The sequence below is a fragment of the Bombus bifarius genome, unplaced genomic scaffold, assembly GCF_011952205.1.
Source record: "Bombus bifarius isolate JDL3187 unplaced genomic scaffold, Bbif_JDL3187 scf7180000008208, whole genome shotgun sequence".
Taxonomy (NCBI): domain Eukaryota; kingdom Metazoa; phylum Arthropoda; class Insecta; order Hymenoptera; family Apidae; genus Bombus; species Bombus bifarius.
This window is the reverse complement of record NW_022884511.1, coordinates 434,993-449,320: the sequence shown is the minus strand read 5'-3', so window position 1 is coordinate 449,320 and position 14,328 is coordinate 434,993. Positions and strand designations below refer to the sequence as shown.

At 33.2% G+C, this 14,328-nt stretch overlaps 1 protein-coding gene across 12 annotated transcripts in view; it reads right to left on the bottom strand.

The window, feature by feature from the left end:
• The window catches only part of LOC117210636, a 72,756-nt gene that overhangs the window by 54,732 nt on the left and 3,696 nt on the right, over positions 1-14,328 (bottom strand). For 11 of the 12 annotated variants that reach the window (XM_033453836.1, XM_033453840.1, XM_033453841.1 and 8 more), the window contains exons 2-4: positions 12,278-12,666; positions 6,215-6,376; positions 194-701 (exon numbers count right to left, since the gene is read on the bottom strand). In XM_033453836.1, coding sequence (XP_033309727.1) covers positions 194-701; positions 6,215-6,376; positions 12,278-12,515 — 908 coding nt within the window. In that variant the 5' untranslated portion in view covers positions 12,516-12,666. Of the gene's footprint in view, positions 1-193; positions 702-6,214; positions 6,377-12,277; positions 12,667-14,328 lie in introns of those variants that run through there. The other variant, XM_033453844.1, reaches the window with a different exon arrangement.

The window sequence follows — 14,328 nt, the reverse complement described above, 5'->3', positions numbered from 1 at the left end:
AAGCTTCATTATATTACTCCTTCTAAAGTACAAACTAATCGTTATAACGAAACACGAATATTCTGCTATTCGGAAAATCTCCTATACATATAAATAGTCATAATTTCCTGTTAATTCAAACAACAGAGGCAGTACCGTGGCATGAAGAAAACTCCGACCGCTTGCCAAATTAAATAAACTATGTTTACGTTACCTTGGACGGTGGTAGCCATTGCTACGTGTTCTCGACAGGTCCATGTTTCGTTTCAGGTACAAAGGTGTGAATCCATTGGTCAGACCACCAGAACCAAACTCCTCTTCCTTTTGACAAGTGTCCAGACTTTCGAAGCTACGGTAAGGTCTAATTCTGGAAAAGTGATCTACGATGTTTCCAAAACCGTTTGGTAAAACCTTGTCATAGTCCTGCTCGAGGCTGTCTGGCGACGTGTTCTCAGGATGAGAGGCGTTTGATCGATTAGGATACTCCAGCGAATCGAAGCTGTAACTGGACGGTGACAGTGTGGCACAGGTCCTTTCTAAGGATTCGAATTGCAATAGAGAGCTAGACCTTGAGGAGGCGGACGACCTCGATGACCTCGGCGATGGTGGGTAGTCGTCGAAGGTAGCCTGGTGTTCTCGATCGCTGTTACCATTGTGTTTTCGACGTCTCTTCTTCGGAACCACGGAATTGCATTCGCTTCCGCTGCCATCCAGCCTCTCGTCTTCCGAGAAATCAGCAACAAACACGAAACGGTCAACGACATAACGAGGGAAAAGGTGTAGTGTACGCGCAATGCGTGTATGAAATAATCGAATCGCTTCGATATCGAGAAAATAAAAGCGAGACAATGGTCTGATCTGATTCTACTTTTCGACATTCGAGCGACTATTTTTGGAAAGATCCAATTTGCATTCGTGTTTTGCAAAATGTTTCGATGACAGTGAAATAGAATTAACGAAGTTGTTTTTTTACCAAGAGTAGCTAGTAAAAAATAAAATTTACTATTGTCACTTGTTAAAAAAAGAAGCGAGCTTCAGAGACTAGATTTATAAAATCAGAACAAACAGAACTGTACTGTATTTAAAAAATTAAAAAAGTGAATTTGTAAAAATGTTAATTTGTTAAACATACAGAACAGAGAAGTATAGCAAACGCAACCTTGAAGATACACATTTCAAGCTGCTATTTGCGTTTTCGCTCGAGACAATATGCCCTGAGCTCTATCCTACATACAAAAGTCCGTGGCATAATTACGTGTAATTGCGTGTGCTTGTTAACGATCGTAAAAACCGCAAAGACATGCGTAATTAAATCTGACATCTTCTGAAGCCACATTATATCTATTTTAAGTACTTTCTTTAATTCGCTACGTCGTTTCGTTCAAATTTCGTTCAAACTAGATAAGGTACTTAAATTTTAATCGCACCGATTCAACTAATTTAACTTCAAGTTTGTGTTCATACAACTCAAGTTATCTCACTTAAAGTCGTTTAAACTTAACTAACCGGGCTCCCAATGTTTACACGAAACAGTTAAAAAGCTCACAGTGTAAACGATCTTCATCAAATTTTTTAATTCTTCGCATGATGGTTCGAGCTAAGTAAATTATAGGTTCATATTGATAAAAATGGCTTAAAGTTGTTTGAATTCAAATGACTCGGCTAATCTGAACAAAGCTTAAGTATTGATTTTCCTCTGCCGATAAAACCAAATTTCTCGATTAATCGAGCAATACGCCATCGACGTTGTAGCTAATTGATTTCCAGTGCAAAAGCCATGACGATGGTGATAAAAATGCAAATTCAGGACATTAAGGGGACGATCGCCGGCGATAGTGTCGCAATCGAATGGATCACGTCGTGAAACGTGTCGTTTACCGATTAACGAGCCGTTATCGAAGACTCGTGTCGTCGATCACGTGTCGGTAGACGGTCACGAAGTCGACAACCGGTGACCGTGTAAACGTTGCTTCCGGTTGAACGAACCACGACTTCCTGGCTGCGACACAGGACTGTCCGTCGATGCTGCATGTAAAAGCGACACGAACGCGACGATTGGCCGCCTCCTCTCGTCGAAGACCTACTTCCGTGACTTGACTTTATAAACCAGACCGCAAACCAGAGAATTCTCAGACTACCATCCTTCTCATCGTATTTCTAATCGCCAATAATAACCGACAATAATCACCGATTATGTGGAGGAAAATGATCTATTTTCGTTTGTTAACTATATTTCATCGATTAAAATTTTTGTACCGAAATAACACTAACGCTACTAGTACAGTTAGTTTCGTAAGATTTGACAAGTATGGATGTCAATTCCGATTTTTTCAAATACCTTTCGTAAAAAATCGATTGCTTCGAAAGTATTACTTACAATTACTGACGCTTAAATATCGACCAAAATATCCCTGATACCCGACAAACTTCTCTACACAAGTGAATGCAGAATAGCCTAAGCAACGGAGATTACAGTGATCCTCAAACTCAAGACAGATGCCTGATCGTTTATCTCGTACAGGTCATACAGAAGAAATCTGTGACATTTGATGTCGGAAATGATCTCTATTTTATAAAAAATTATTGATTACGAAAATATGAAAATGCGAAGTCGAATTATGAACAGCTTATATAAAACTAGTTTAATGGCAAATATGAATAAAATAAATATGTTGATTGTGATTCCAGCAGCGAATTATTAACAACGAATGTAGACGATATTTAAAAAAATTACAAAATTTACTATTAATATAACGTAGTAAATTCATGCATACGTTGATAAATTCCAATTTAGTTTGGAGTATTGTGTACGAAGATTTCCAGGAATCTAAGAAGATAAACGCTACGAGTCGCTTTTGCACGTGTATTTCGGTATCTGATCGAATCTCATCTCGTCAGCGTCAGTCGGCTTGGAATTCTTTACAGGTCGTACTGTAGCAATTGAATTTACTCTACGACGCATTGTCCTATCGGTTTATTTTTGCATGATTGCATGCACGTGGAATTCAACGACTAGTTCATGGTAATCCTATATGAATCACATTGAAGGTGATCTAATATTAGATGGAGCGGAAGAGAATCATGCGTAGAATTGTAGACATCGACTGATCTTACCATCAAATAGAAAAAGAGCTCTATTTGTAACAATTGTATAATAAATACATTTATCATAATTTTTGTTCATGCCTGACACGCTGGCAAAAATGAGAAATGAGAAATTCACCAGTATTTATATTAAAAAACTCTGTGATATATGTATCGAAAATAAAAATTTTCTGTTGTAAAAAACAATAACAAAGTATATATAGAATAAATATGTATATCGATGCCATCAAAATATTAATGTTTTACTTTAAATCCACATTTACTTACAGCGATACTGCGTAAATACGTATACATATACGACATGTAATTAGTAAGAACGATTAATAGTTTCACAACGAACATTTCTATGAACCTTTCAGCTTCTAATAACACACTTAATGGTGCTGGTATGAGAAGGATAATAGCGGAGACGTTGTAAATGAACGTTGTAAATGGACGTTGTAAATGGACGTTGTAATGTAGACCATTAATTGTTTGAAATGCAATTACCAAATTACACGTAAAGATACACGAATCAAAATCGAACGTTCATGTTTCTTTCATGCTGAGTGCAATTCATTGTAAAATAATTTGTAACAAGATTCGATCGATGATTCTCCATCGATTGGACATGGATGAAAAATCGTATCAAATTTAACGGACGACCGCTGTTGCAAGAAATTACATGACGCCTGAGGAATGCAACCAGGCATACCGATACGTTACAACAGTCGTATAGCCGAAGGAATCCGCTACGAGAATAATCTTAAATCGAGTTCGAAGAACGATAAAACGTGTTTAATAACAGGCAACATCTGAAGGGTAAGGGGTAATATAAGAAATGCCACAAAACAACCATATCGAGGAAATCATTTTTAAGTTGGCAACTACTGCAGGAAACATGTGGCGACGTATTAAAAGATCCTTGCGAGAATACTTTATGCCTGTATTAATACATACTAATTTTTATTAATTCAATTGTAGTATTTCTTTGTTCAATATCAAGAGTTTAAAACATACAAATAAGTCTCTTATATCTTGTATCGCTTCAATCACACAGTTTATCTTTACATCTTTTTCTAATCTTTCTTTCGCATTTTTGCTTTTAGATAGTCGGATTAATTATCTCACGTTTAAGTGTTGTAATTATCGGTAGTCGTTGTTGTATCAATAACGTTATACCATAATTAGGATTATATCATTAGATTCGTACTAAATTGTATTCTATTGCTATATTATAGGTAAACTAGCGTGTAATTTCTAATTAGAGTATTCGCTCTTCGAGAAGCCAAGTCTTTCAACCATAAAAATTAGTAAGGGGCAACAAAAATATTAATTTGCATTAACAACGATATTTTGAAATGCAACATTCCTCACAAAATATTTTAATCTAATTTAATTAAAATTAGAAATTGCAAAAATTAAATTCGCGGAAATTGTTAGTCGTATTTACTACCATATATTAGTGAATCAAAAAATTGTTATAAAACAGAGAATACTATCCAAAAAAAAAAAAGAAATATTTACTTCTTCAAAAATATAACTGAATACTTTATACAACAATATATAAAATATAACTTGTACAAAACAAAAATGTAATACAGTAATCTTGTAACATATTAATTCTTTCTCTTATGTCGAAGCCATGTTTCCAGAGCACCGTGTTAGAAGAGATTTGAGTGTATTTACGTCAGCAGCATTATTTACAATTAAAATGATGCAACGTATGCATCGATAGTACTGAAGGTGTAATAATTAGAATATCGAAAATTTAACTAACGTAATAAGCAAACTTTGATATTGTGGAATGAAATAAGAAATACTTTTTCGTCGATACCAATTACTAGTATTATTATTACTACTTAATTAATAATTCTCGAAATTTTGTTTCTTCTGTCATCTATCATGTGTACAAATTAAAGAACTAATTTCTGCAAGGAAGAAGAAGGATAAAAATAGATATTATACCTTTCTTATAACAGCAATAAACTGTATATGTAATATTTTCTGTAATCTAAACTGAAATCTATTTATACAATATCTGTTTCACAGGAAATATGAAACAAACGCATTTATGATAAATGTTCGCAATTAAGTATACAAGAAAAAATGGGTCATGAGATATAACTGTCTCTGAATCAGTTACGAACGGTACGGTTTCATTCTCCAAGAATCAATGAATTGTAGGCTCAAACTGAAAAGAGAAAGTGAACTTCCGGAGAACAATGTTTACCAACTCGAGTACCGAGTAATGAGAGAATGAGATTTCACAAAATACGTACTTATATATGCCGTATACTCCGAAACAAAAAACATACTTTCATTTATCTTTAATGGTATATGTTTTAAAACACTCAGCGATACAATGCTATACCTAAAGAAAGGAAAATCAATGAAAAGACATTCCTTCACCTATCGCCACTACGTTCCATTTCTTCGTTAATTTTCCAAATCTATGCTTACCTGTCCTTTTTTAAGCCTCTTTTCTCCAAAGAAGAAAAATATACTATTCCGATAAGCGAACAATACTACGTATTCTGAGACTAATAAATCTTATTCTTAACAAGTTAAAGTTCAATTTCGACGCTGAAGCAAATGATCTGAACAACAATGTCTACCAATATATTCAATTCTACACAACTAAGTAACAATTGTTCGATGAACAATAAGTCAATCAATTGCTATCATTCAATAAATCAAGTCAATAACTTCCGCTGTGCTCTAACTGTATAACATAACGAACAACAACGTGACGTACACGATAATTAGTTATTAAAAATAGCTGCATTCGGATTGCATAAATAATCGAGTCAGTGCAACTTGACAATTAATTGTTGAATGCATTCCTTGTAATATAACAAAATACACAGACTAAAAGCAAAAATTATAAACAGAAGGAAAACAAAATGCTTCTATTTAAAAGATGATGTAAAATGGATCGTTTTATTAGAATTCTACTGTAAAATTTCCTCATTAAGAGGTAACGAGACAAATGATATACAGTCGCCATGTTTCGACTAGTTGCCAAATTGATATTCGACGACGTAATCCAACAATTCTGGTATTTTTAGACTTGTCGTTAGACAATACATGGCAAACACATCAGTCAGAGGAATATACTGTATTTAATACATCGTGTCTTATTTCTTACCAGCCAATCTCTGCTTCGCGCGTATGTGTATCACGCTTTCGGTTTCAGAGTCTGAGCCCACCCAATATGTAGTTCCACTTCGATCGGAATCGCTTTGTAGATCGTCGGATGTTTCCTCTAGAATAGTTTCTAGAAAGTCCACTTGCTGCACTAGCACTGTGTCTAGAAATCAAAGCAACGTATGTTTCAATAACAAAAATATGATTTTAATTAGCTTAGTAGAATAAGAGACAAACATAACAATAGAAACGAAAATGCCTCCAATAAAGCTACTAAAGGCAAGAAGCAGTGAACTATATACAATGTACAATATGCACAAATATTCTTTGATAAACTATGAATATTACAAGCGTAACTATGAGAATGTAAAATTCAGTTTTAATGAAGATGCTACTATGGCAATCAGTATATTAATGAGGTACAACAATTGCATTACAGATTTAAGGTCTCAAATGCTGCATAAAAAATGAAAAATTCGCTTTTTTACGTTGAAAATCAAGTATCTTTAGTTATGATATAATTCATGTATCTTATCATTTTTTTATAACAAACTTGAACATAAATTTATCGATTCATACAAATGCATCCTGTCTGCCTGTCTGTCTGATTCTCTCCCTTTCTCTGCCTCGTAATCTCTGAAATTTAAGCGACATGTATCCAATTTCTCACAGTTTCTAATGCATCTAGGTTAATCACTTTTTAATCAATTCCAACGATCTGTATTTGAATAATACATAGTTACATATCTTTATGAAATATTATCATACAGTCCACGTATATTTGTCTATGTATATAGAATAGAACGTGTCTTATCGCGGTTTCTATTAAACTTTTCCGCGAAGTCGTTTTCCACTTGTGAGATTTTTTATCGCAACTAACATTGTGAATTCAAATTATTATCAAAGAGCTAAAAATGGTAACCATGAATGTTCTCAAACATTCAACTGGTTAGTTAGAAAATGACATGGACTTCATCAAATCGGAAAAATTCATTGTCGGACAAAAATTTTACGGGTACAGAGTCAAGTGGTAGCCTTTTTCTATAAAATCACATTTGCATATCTACTGCATTTCGTTCTACGATGTCCAAATTGCATGAAAGATAAGGCAGTGTACTCTTTGTACATGTTCATTAGATTACAGTTAAAAAATTCTACCAAATGTCCAAATTGGACAAATTGTGAATGTGAAATTTTAAATAAAAAAAAAAAATGTTCATTAGATTCTACAATATTTTGTAGTTAGTTTTATTTAATAATATTTTTTAGTTATGTCAAATAGATTGTTCTTCTTCACAGATTATTCTTCTTCAGCTACGCTATACCAAATTTCAACATTTTTCATTTTGCACAGATTAAAGGTAAAATGAAATATACTCGAAAATCGAAACAAGCATGATATCCAATTTTAATTTATGTGTAACGTATGTAATTAGTGAGTTATAAATAAATTGTTTATGTATTTACGGGAAATTTAATCCTTAACTTGCTACTGTAGTGTCCTGGGGTATTATTTTATATGCTATAATATTTATATTATATTATATATTATAAGATAATTATATTATAAGAAATAATTTTTTGTTTCGCAGGAACATCATAGCATGGTGTATATTGTGTTTGCAATTTATTGATTACGTCGAAACAGATGTATTCGTGTTCGGCAAGAAGCAACGCGAACTTTCGTCCTTGCACTTGTATCATAATATTTTCTATTACATCCCTGGTTCGCTTATAACATTCACGTTATTCAATGCTTTTATCTTTTGGATTCTTACAAATATTCTTAAACTCAGCGAAGCCGCTAATCGCTACCATACATATTGTAAATAACAAACTAACGAAAGTCCTATTATTTTAGAAAATTAGGCAGATGCTAAAACTTTGTTGTACATGCTTCGGTATAAGTAAAATTTAATTCTAAACACGAATATAAATAAATTTCTAAATTAAAAAACAATATTTGGAATTTACATAGTTCAATTAATTTTATTCTTCTACGACATATGTATATAGATAAACGAAGTCATATCGTGAAATAACAGAAATTCTTACTATATCATGCAACTCTGTTTGTTTACCACATTTTGTTTTTTAACCATTGTTTAGGACAAAGTCACAATTTCGTATAGGTGTTACAGACAAATAAAAGAAAAGGCTACAAAAATTAAAACTTCGTTACAAATTTTTAAAAATTCATTGTTATATTCATTATTATATTTTATATGTATATATCATAAATTTATATTACATTAATAACTATATAATAAACATATTATATATGCTATATTTTATACAAATTGTATATATTATATTATTATATGTATATACTATACTAATGTCATATTATACGGTATTTGTATATTACAGGCACGGTTTTTGGCTTTTCAATATTTTATATACTGCAAAGTTAGTGATTGCTCCGTATCAGAATTTGGAATGTACGTAGAAGTAACTAACATATTAGTCAACGTTTCCTTATATTATAAACAAAATTACATGACAAAAAACAAATAGAACTGATAATTATGAAATAATGTACGAAACACTCGTGCATTGAAATACGAATAATATTTATGAATATATGCAATGATATGATTAAAATTATTTAGTTATAAACAGTCAATATTATTTAAGCAATTAAAATGATTCATTGAACATTATATAAATACAAAATACGTAAATGCAACATATTTATACATATATTATGTTGAATATTATATGTACCTAATAAATAGTACAAACGCGCTATATTAATTTATATAGGTAATATTATGTGCAATGTACATATAGGAGAGAGTCGCGCCGTACCGACCGGATTGCAGTACTCACTAAAATTAGTTCCGGCTGTTTTTCACCAGACATTAATAATTACTTTTATTTGATTAAATAAATGAATACAACAATCCTATGTAACATAGCTCGGAAACAAAAACCTAAGCCATTGATTTTTCTTTCATATGAAAGTTGGAAATGAATATCGAAAATGAATTCGGCTGGATTATGGAATAAAAGTGCGGCTGCCTTGAGGCATCCGCCCGTCTATCACAGAATGAAGTGTAATCGTAAATAAATAAGGTAAATTGAACTAAAGATTTTTGCGAGTATTTCAGCAACTAAAGCTGAGCGACGGTAACACGTACAGGGAAAAGTTGTTCACAATATTGACTTTGAATTGAAATATTGTCCGCTTTGTAAATAATTACCTAACATTTGAATAAAAATGTGTATGGTAAATCTAAATGTCCTTTTTTTTACATTATTGATCATTTAGATCGAAAACCTACAAATTAAATAATTGGTTGGCACTGAACAATAATTTTTCGTTTGCCATAAATTATACTTTTTCTCTTGCAAATTATCAATCCTTATTATTTAATTTCACTCTTTTCCTCTTTTTATTAAGTTCCATTTGTATTACAAACTCATTTTTTAAATTTCGTACAACTTGTACCGACTCTAGCCCAAGATACACCAAAAAGGTTTAGTGCAGTCTAATTGCTAAATAACAAAGAGACGTTGTACGTCGTAGGTCTGATTTCAAGTAATGTTGCATTGGAGAATATTGTTTTCCTGTGATATTTTATAAATCATCCATCCAATTTTTCCAAAGAAATGATTACGTGATCGATAATTAATAAATAGCTTGAATCGCGGTGACGTATATATTCAATCATGCTTTAATTCAAGATTTTATGAATGCAATACTGTTTATTTGAGCTACATATATAAACCTGTTTTTCAACTTATGAAACATTTTCCTGATATAATAATTATGTCTTATCGGAAGCATTCGAGATCTGCAGGTTATAAAATAATAGCTAATTGAAGAACTACATAATATGTGAATTGTTAACAAAACTCTCGTTTTCAAGTCTTACGTATTGCAAAATAATTTTTTCCTAGACAAGAAAATTGCTTTGTTAAAACAACGTACATATATTCGCAATTGCGATGACTAATGAAAGATATTTTATAATTAAAATGCTTCCCAAGTCTACAATTTATATTTCCACGTAAAAAATTTTCTAGTCAAAAATTTGTATGTCATTCACATTAACATTTGGGACATCGTCTAAATCTAAATTCTATTATAAATTCACAAATACAAAAAGCGTACAAGATTTAGAATTACACGATTCTACCACCATTTCTCTAACTTCTTAATTTCTACCACAAACAATAGAAAACATGGCAAACGTTATTTTTTTCCTAAATTAAATGGCCGTGTAACAATAATATCATGTACCAATCTCAATTTGTGTGAACCAAACATTACACGGAAAAACAAATCTAACGCATGTCTCAATAATATTGAAAACGTAATATTACATAATATTGAAAACATAATATAAAATATAATATTTTTAAGCAGAGGTTAACCTACGCGTTTCCTTTTCTTTTCTTTCCTCGCGTAAAACGAACAGATTAGACGTAATGACCATTGTGAGAAGAAATCGTCCTACGGGAACGTGCAATTTGTCTTGCACAAGTGCAAAATGCAGAGGTACGTTGAGCTATACAACATGATGGAAAAGAGAACCACCTGTTGCAGACGCCTGTTGCCGCAGTTCGTTCCGCAGCTGGGCAACGGACGTGAATAATCCGTCGCTTTGCACAAAAATAATCGGTGATCTACCTCCTTTCGCGCGCATTGCGTGTCACATCGCGTCGTTCTAATCGCACCGAATACAGAAGGAAAAACGAATGAATGAATATATGGCGCTATTGTTGCACACCTTTGAGTAACCTGTGATTGCGAATCAAAGAAATAACATGTGCTTTGTGTGGTAATCATTCTTAACGTGCGTTTAATGTGGCAATTTTGTTTCTATCGATCGTAGTTAATTGACTGGTGTGAATCTGTTGGAGTTTACAGAGCGCCAAATAGACTGTTATATTTTGTAGAACGATGATTACCTCATAATTAATTAGACTTAGACGTATATTTTGAGGAATATAGCGATAAGAGACAAAACAAAAATAGTTGACTTTTTCCTAAAGTAGGTGAACAATTTCCCGAATGTAATAAAGAAAGAAAATAGAAGATTTTCTTAGTAAACGTTTTAGTCTAGTGATCATCATGCTTTCAAATCTTTCAAGTGATCGACAATCTTACACAACAATTTATCTTACTCTTAAATTCTACAATTTTGCAACGCTCTATATGCGTGTATATGTTTGTTATTATTATATATATGTATTTAATAACACTTATGAGTTATATATATTTCGCAAAGAATCGAGTATTTTTCTCGAGTATGAAAACTACGATCGACACCTAGGTAGCTGGTATTTATAGTTTTTCATTGACTCTCACACGTTAGCCCACGGTTATAGAAAGTAGCCTACATTAACTGCAGTCATTAACAGGCGATTTGTATTCAAACTCGCGCTATTTTCTATCCAATGGAAATTGCGGTAATGATACAAGTCTCCGTCGATATCTAGAGCGTAGACGAATAGAGGGCTTCTGGAACTCATAATAAATAACGAGGCTTCTTGTTTAATATAATATTTACGACAGATTACAACCAGATCAATGGTATCAACAAGAACGATCTGTTAACAAGGTAAAGGTACCTGTATGTAAAAGATTCTTTTAATTCTACTAATGTTCGTGGCTCCCGTGTTTGAATAGATCAATCGTTTGCAATAAAATTTGCAATAAAAGATACTATGTTTGGTTCGAAAAGTATTGGTCGTCACTATCACTTTTACTTTATCATAGAACGGAAGGAAAGTATTCTCGTTTTGTGACTCGGAATTTATGCGAACAAATCAATGTTAAGTTCATGTAAAACAAAAATCGAGAAATCTACATGTAATTAACCATTCACTTTTTTCAAATACGATCTCTGTAGAAGCAAAGAGAACAGAAATATTGAAAGCACAGTAAAATTTTCAATGCGGGATTTTTAATATCTTAATTTGATTTGTATCTGAGGAAAGATTATATTATACATTTTCGTTGACGTAATACTAAACAGATGGTCACAGTTTAGACTCGCATATTGTTTAAAGTTTAAGCGGTGATAGAAAGTGAAATAGTAACAGTACGAACCATTAGTCCGTAGATCCTCGTGCGTAGGTTGAAAATGGGAACGATGCTGTAATTGGAAACCATAGGCCGGAAGCCACGGATTCGGTCCGTTCACCAGATCCATATCCAATGCTTCGAACGTGGTCGGTGGCTCTTCGTCGTCCTCGGCCTCGACATCGAGCTTCGTGGACGACGTGAGCGTCGTGGCCGTGGTCATTGTGGTCGTCAACGTTGTCGCATTCAGCTCCTTCGTGCTCATCTCCAACCGGTGGAGACAGAGACGTGTCCAGCTGTGTTCGGTGACTGACAGTCATTAATCGCTTCGCCGAACTGTGAACGTTCTTTCCGCGTTTCCTGGCCGACCCTCATGCTCTGCCCTCGAACCCTTCCCGCTACGAAGTCATCGTTTTCTAGAACAGTGAATACGCACTTCCATTCATACGCTTACATATTCTGACGCTTCTATTAAATAAGAAACTTGGAGAAAAAATGGAAGGAGCTTTTTCCAAAAAAAATGAAAACGATACGTAACATTCGTATCGATGTGTCTATAAGACTTTATTGTAAATTCCCAATGTCTTCCCAAACATACCGAATTTTTCTATTAAAGTATAGTTTTATCTACGATTTTCTGAAATTAATGATTATATCATTTCTACTATTTTTCTTCCGAGTTTCTTAAATATCTCTTTGTTATATCTAACGAAACCAAACACTTAATAAAAGGAAGGATTTAGTAACTGTCATAGAACGATATAAGAACATTACAGAACGACACAGGAAGAAAAGCAATATGTATGCACATATTCTACATTCATATTATACAACGGTTACATATAAATATCTACACGTATTATGCAACTTAACTAACTAGTTCAAATTCGATATGAAAAATGTGCTTATACAAGAAAAACAAAGATTGAGAATATAGCGAAAAAAGGCAGTTCGCGAGAAATTACGTAACGGAAAAGATGCGTGATTTGTTAAACCTACGAAGCGGTGTTGCGTGCACAGAATCGAAATGATCACGAAGACTTTGTCAGTAGTTTATGAACCGTAGCGATTCGCGGAACTTTCAATGGCTCTTTCGAATTCTAAACGGCGATTGGGTAGCCGGTAATATTGTAGAAAATGAACAGTACGCTTTATAGGTGAAATTTAATGCCCGTTAGAGGAATCGTTAGGCGGGAGTAAGTAGTAGCTACGTGGCGCGTATAATTTCAGTGACGCAATTTTCTGCTTTGCAGCAAATAACGAAACGGTGCGGAATTATTTATTCTCGTTACTGTGGTTAATAGACCAACTGCTCCAAAGAAACGCGAGGTACTAGTGGTACGACCGTTATTTCAAAAAATGGACAGATGATGTACATTTTCTGTGGCATTAATGGTATGTTTAACTTTTAGGTTTGAATTCCATTTCTACGCTTTTGCTATTCATAACTGATTATTTTTGTATTGCTTACATAATTTGACTCCTTAATGATTACTTAATTTATTATTTATATTCACAAGCTCGTGTCAGTGTACAATTGTTATGTTTACTTATATAAACGACTTATTTATTCAAATCGTGAAATTACCCACTCAATGTAAATTTTAAAGTAACATGTAATGACTTTATTCATGCAAAATAGAGGATTGCATGATGTTTAGATATCTTAAATTGTTCATTAATGTCTTTTATTTAAAGCAATATGCAACAAACGCATTAAGACGCAAAATTATTTAACGCAATTAAACGCAAAAGAATAAAATTCTTTTCATAAATTAAACTAAATTACAGAACAAGCGTTCTAACTGTTTACAACAAGCTGCAAGATCCCGTATACAATTTATTTTAAACAAATACGCAATTTCGATTCGATCGATTCTGCGCAGATCCCTTCAACGATGACCGTGAAACGATTTACTCTCGCGCCTCTCACCGCCCACTGAAATCGAGGTTTCACGGTGTTTTAATTAAAAAACAATACTCGCGCGAAAGAAACGCGTGGGTGTAATGATCAACCTCGAAGAATCACGCACTGATATACGAACACCGTAAAGATCTACGAAGGAATCCGTTGGCCG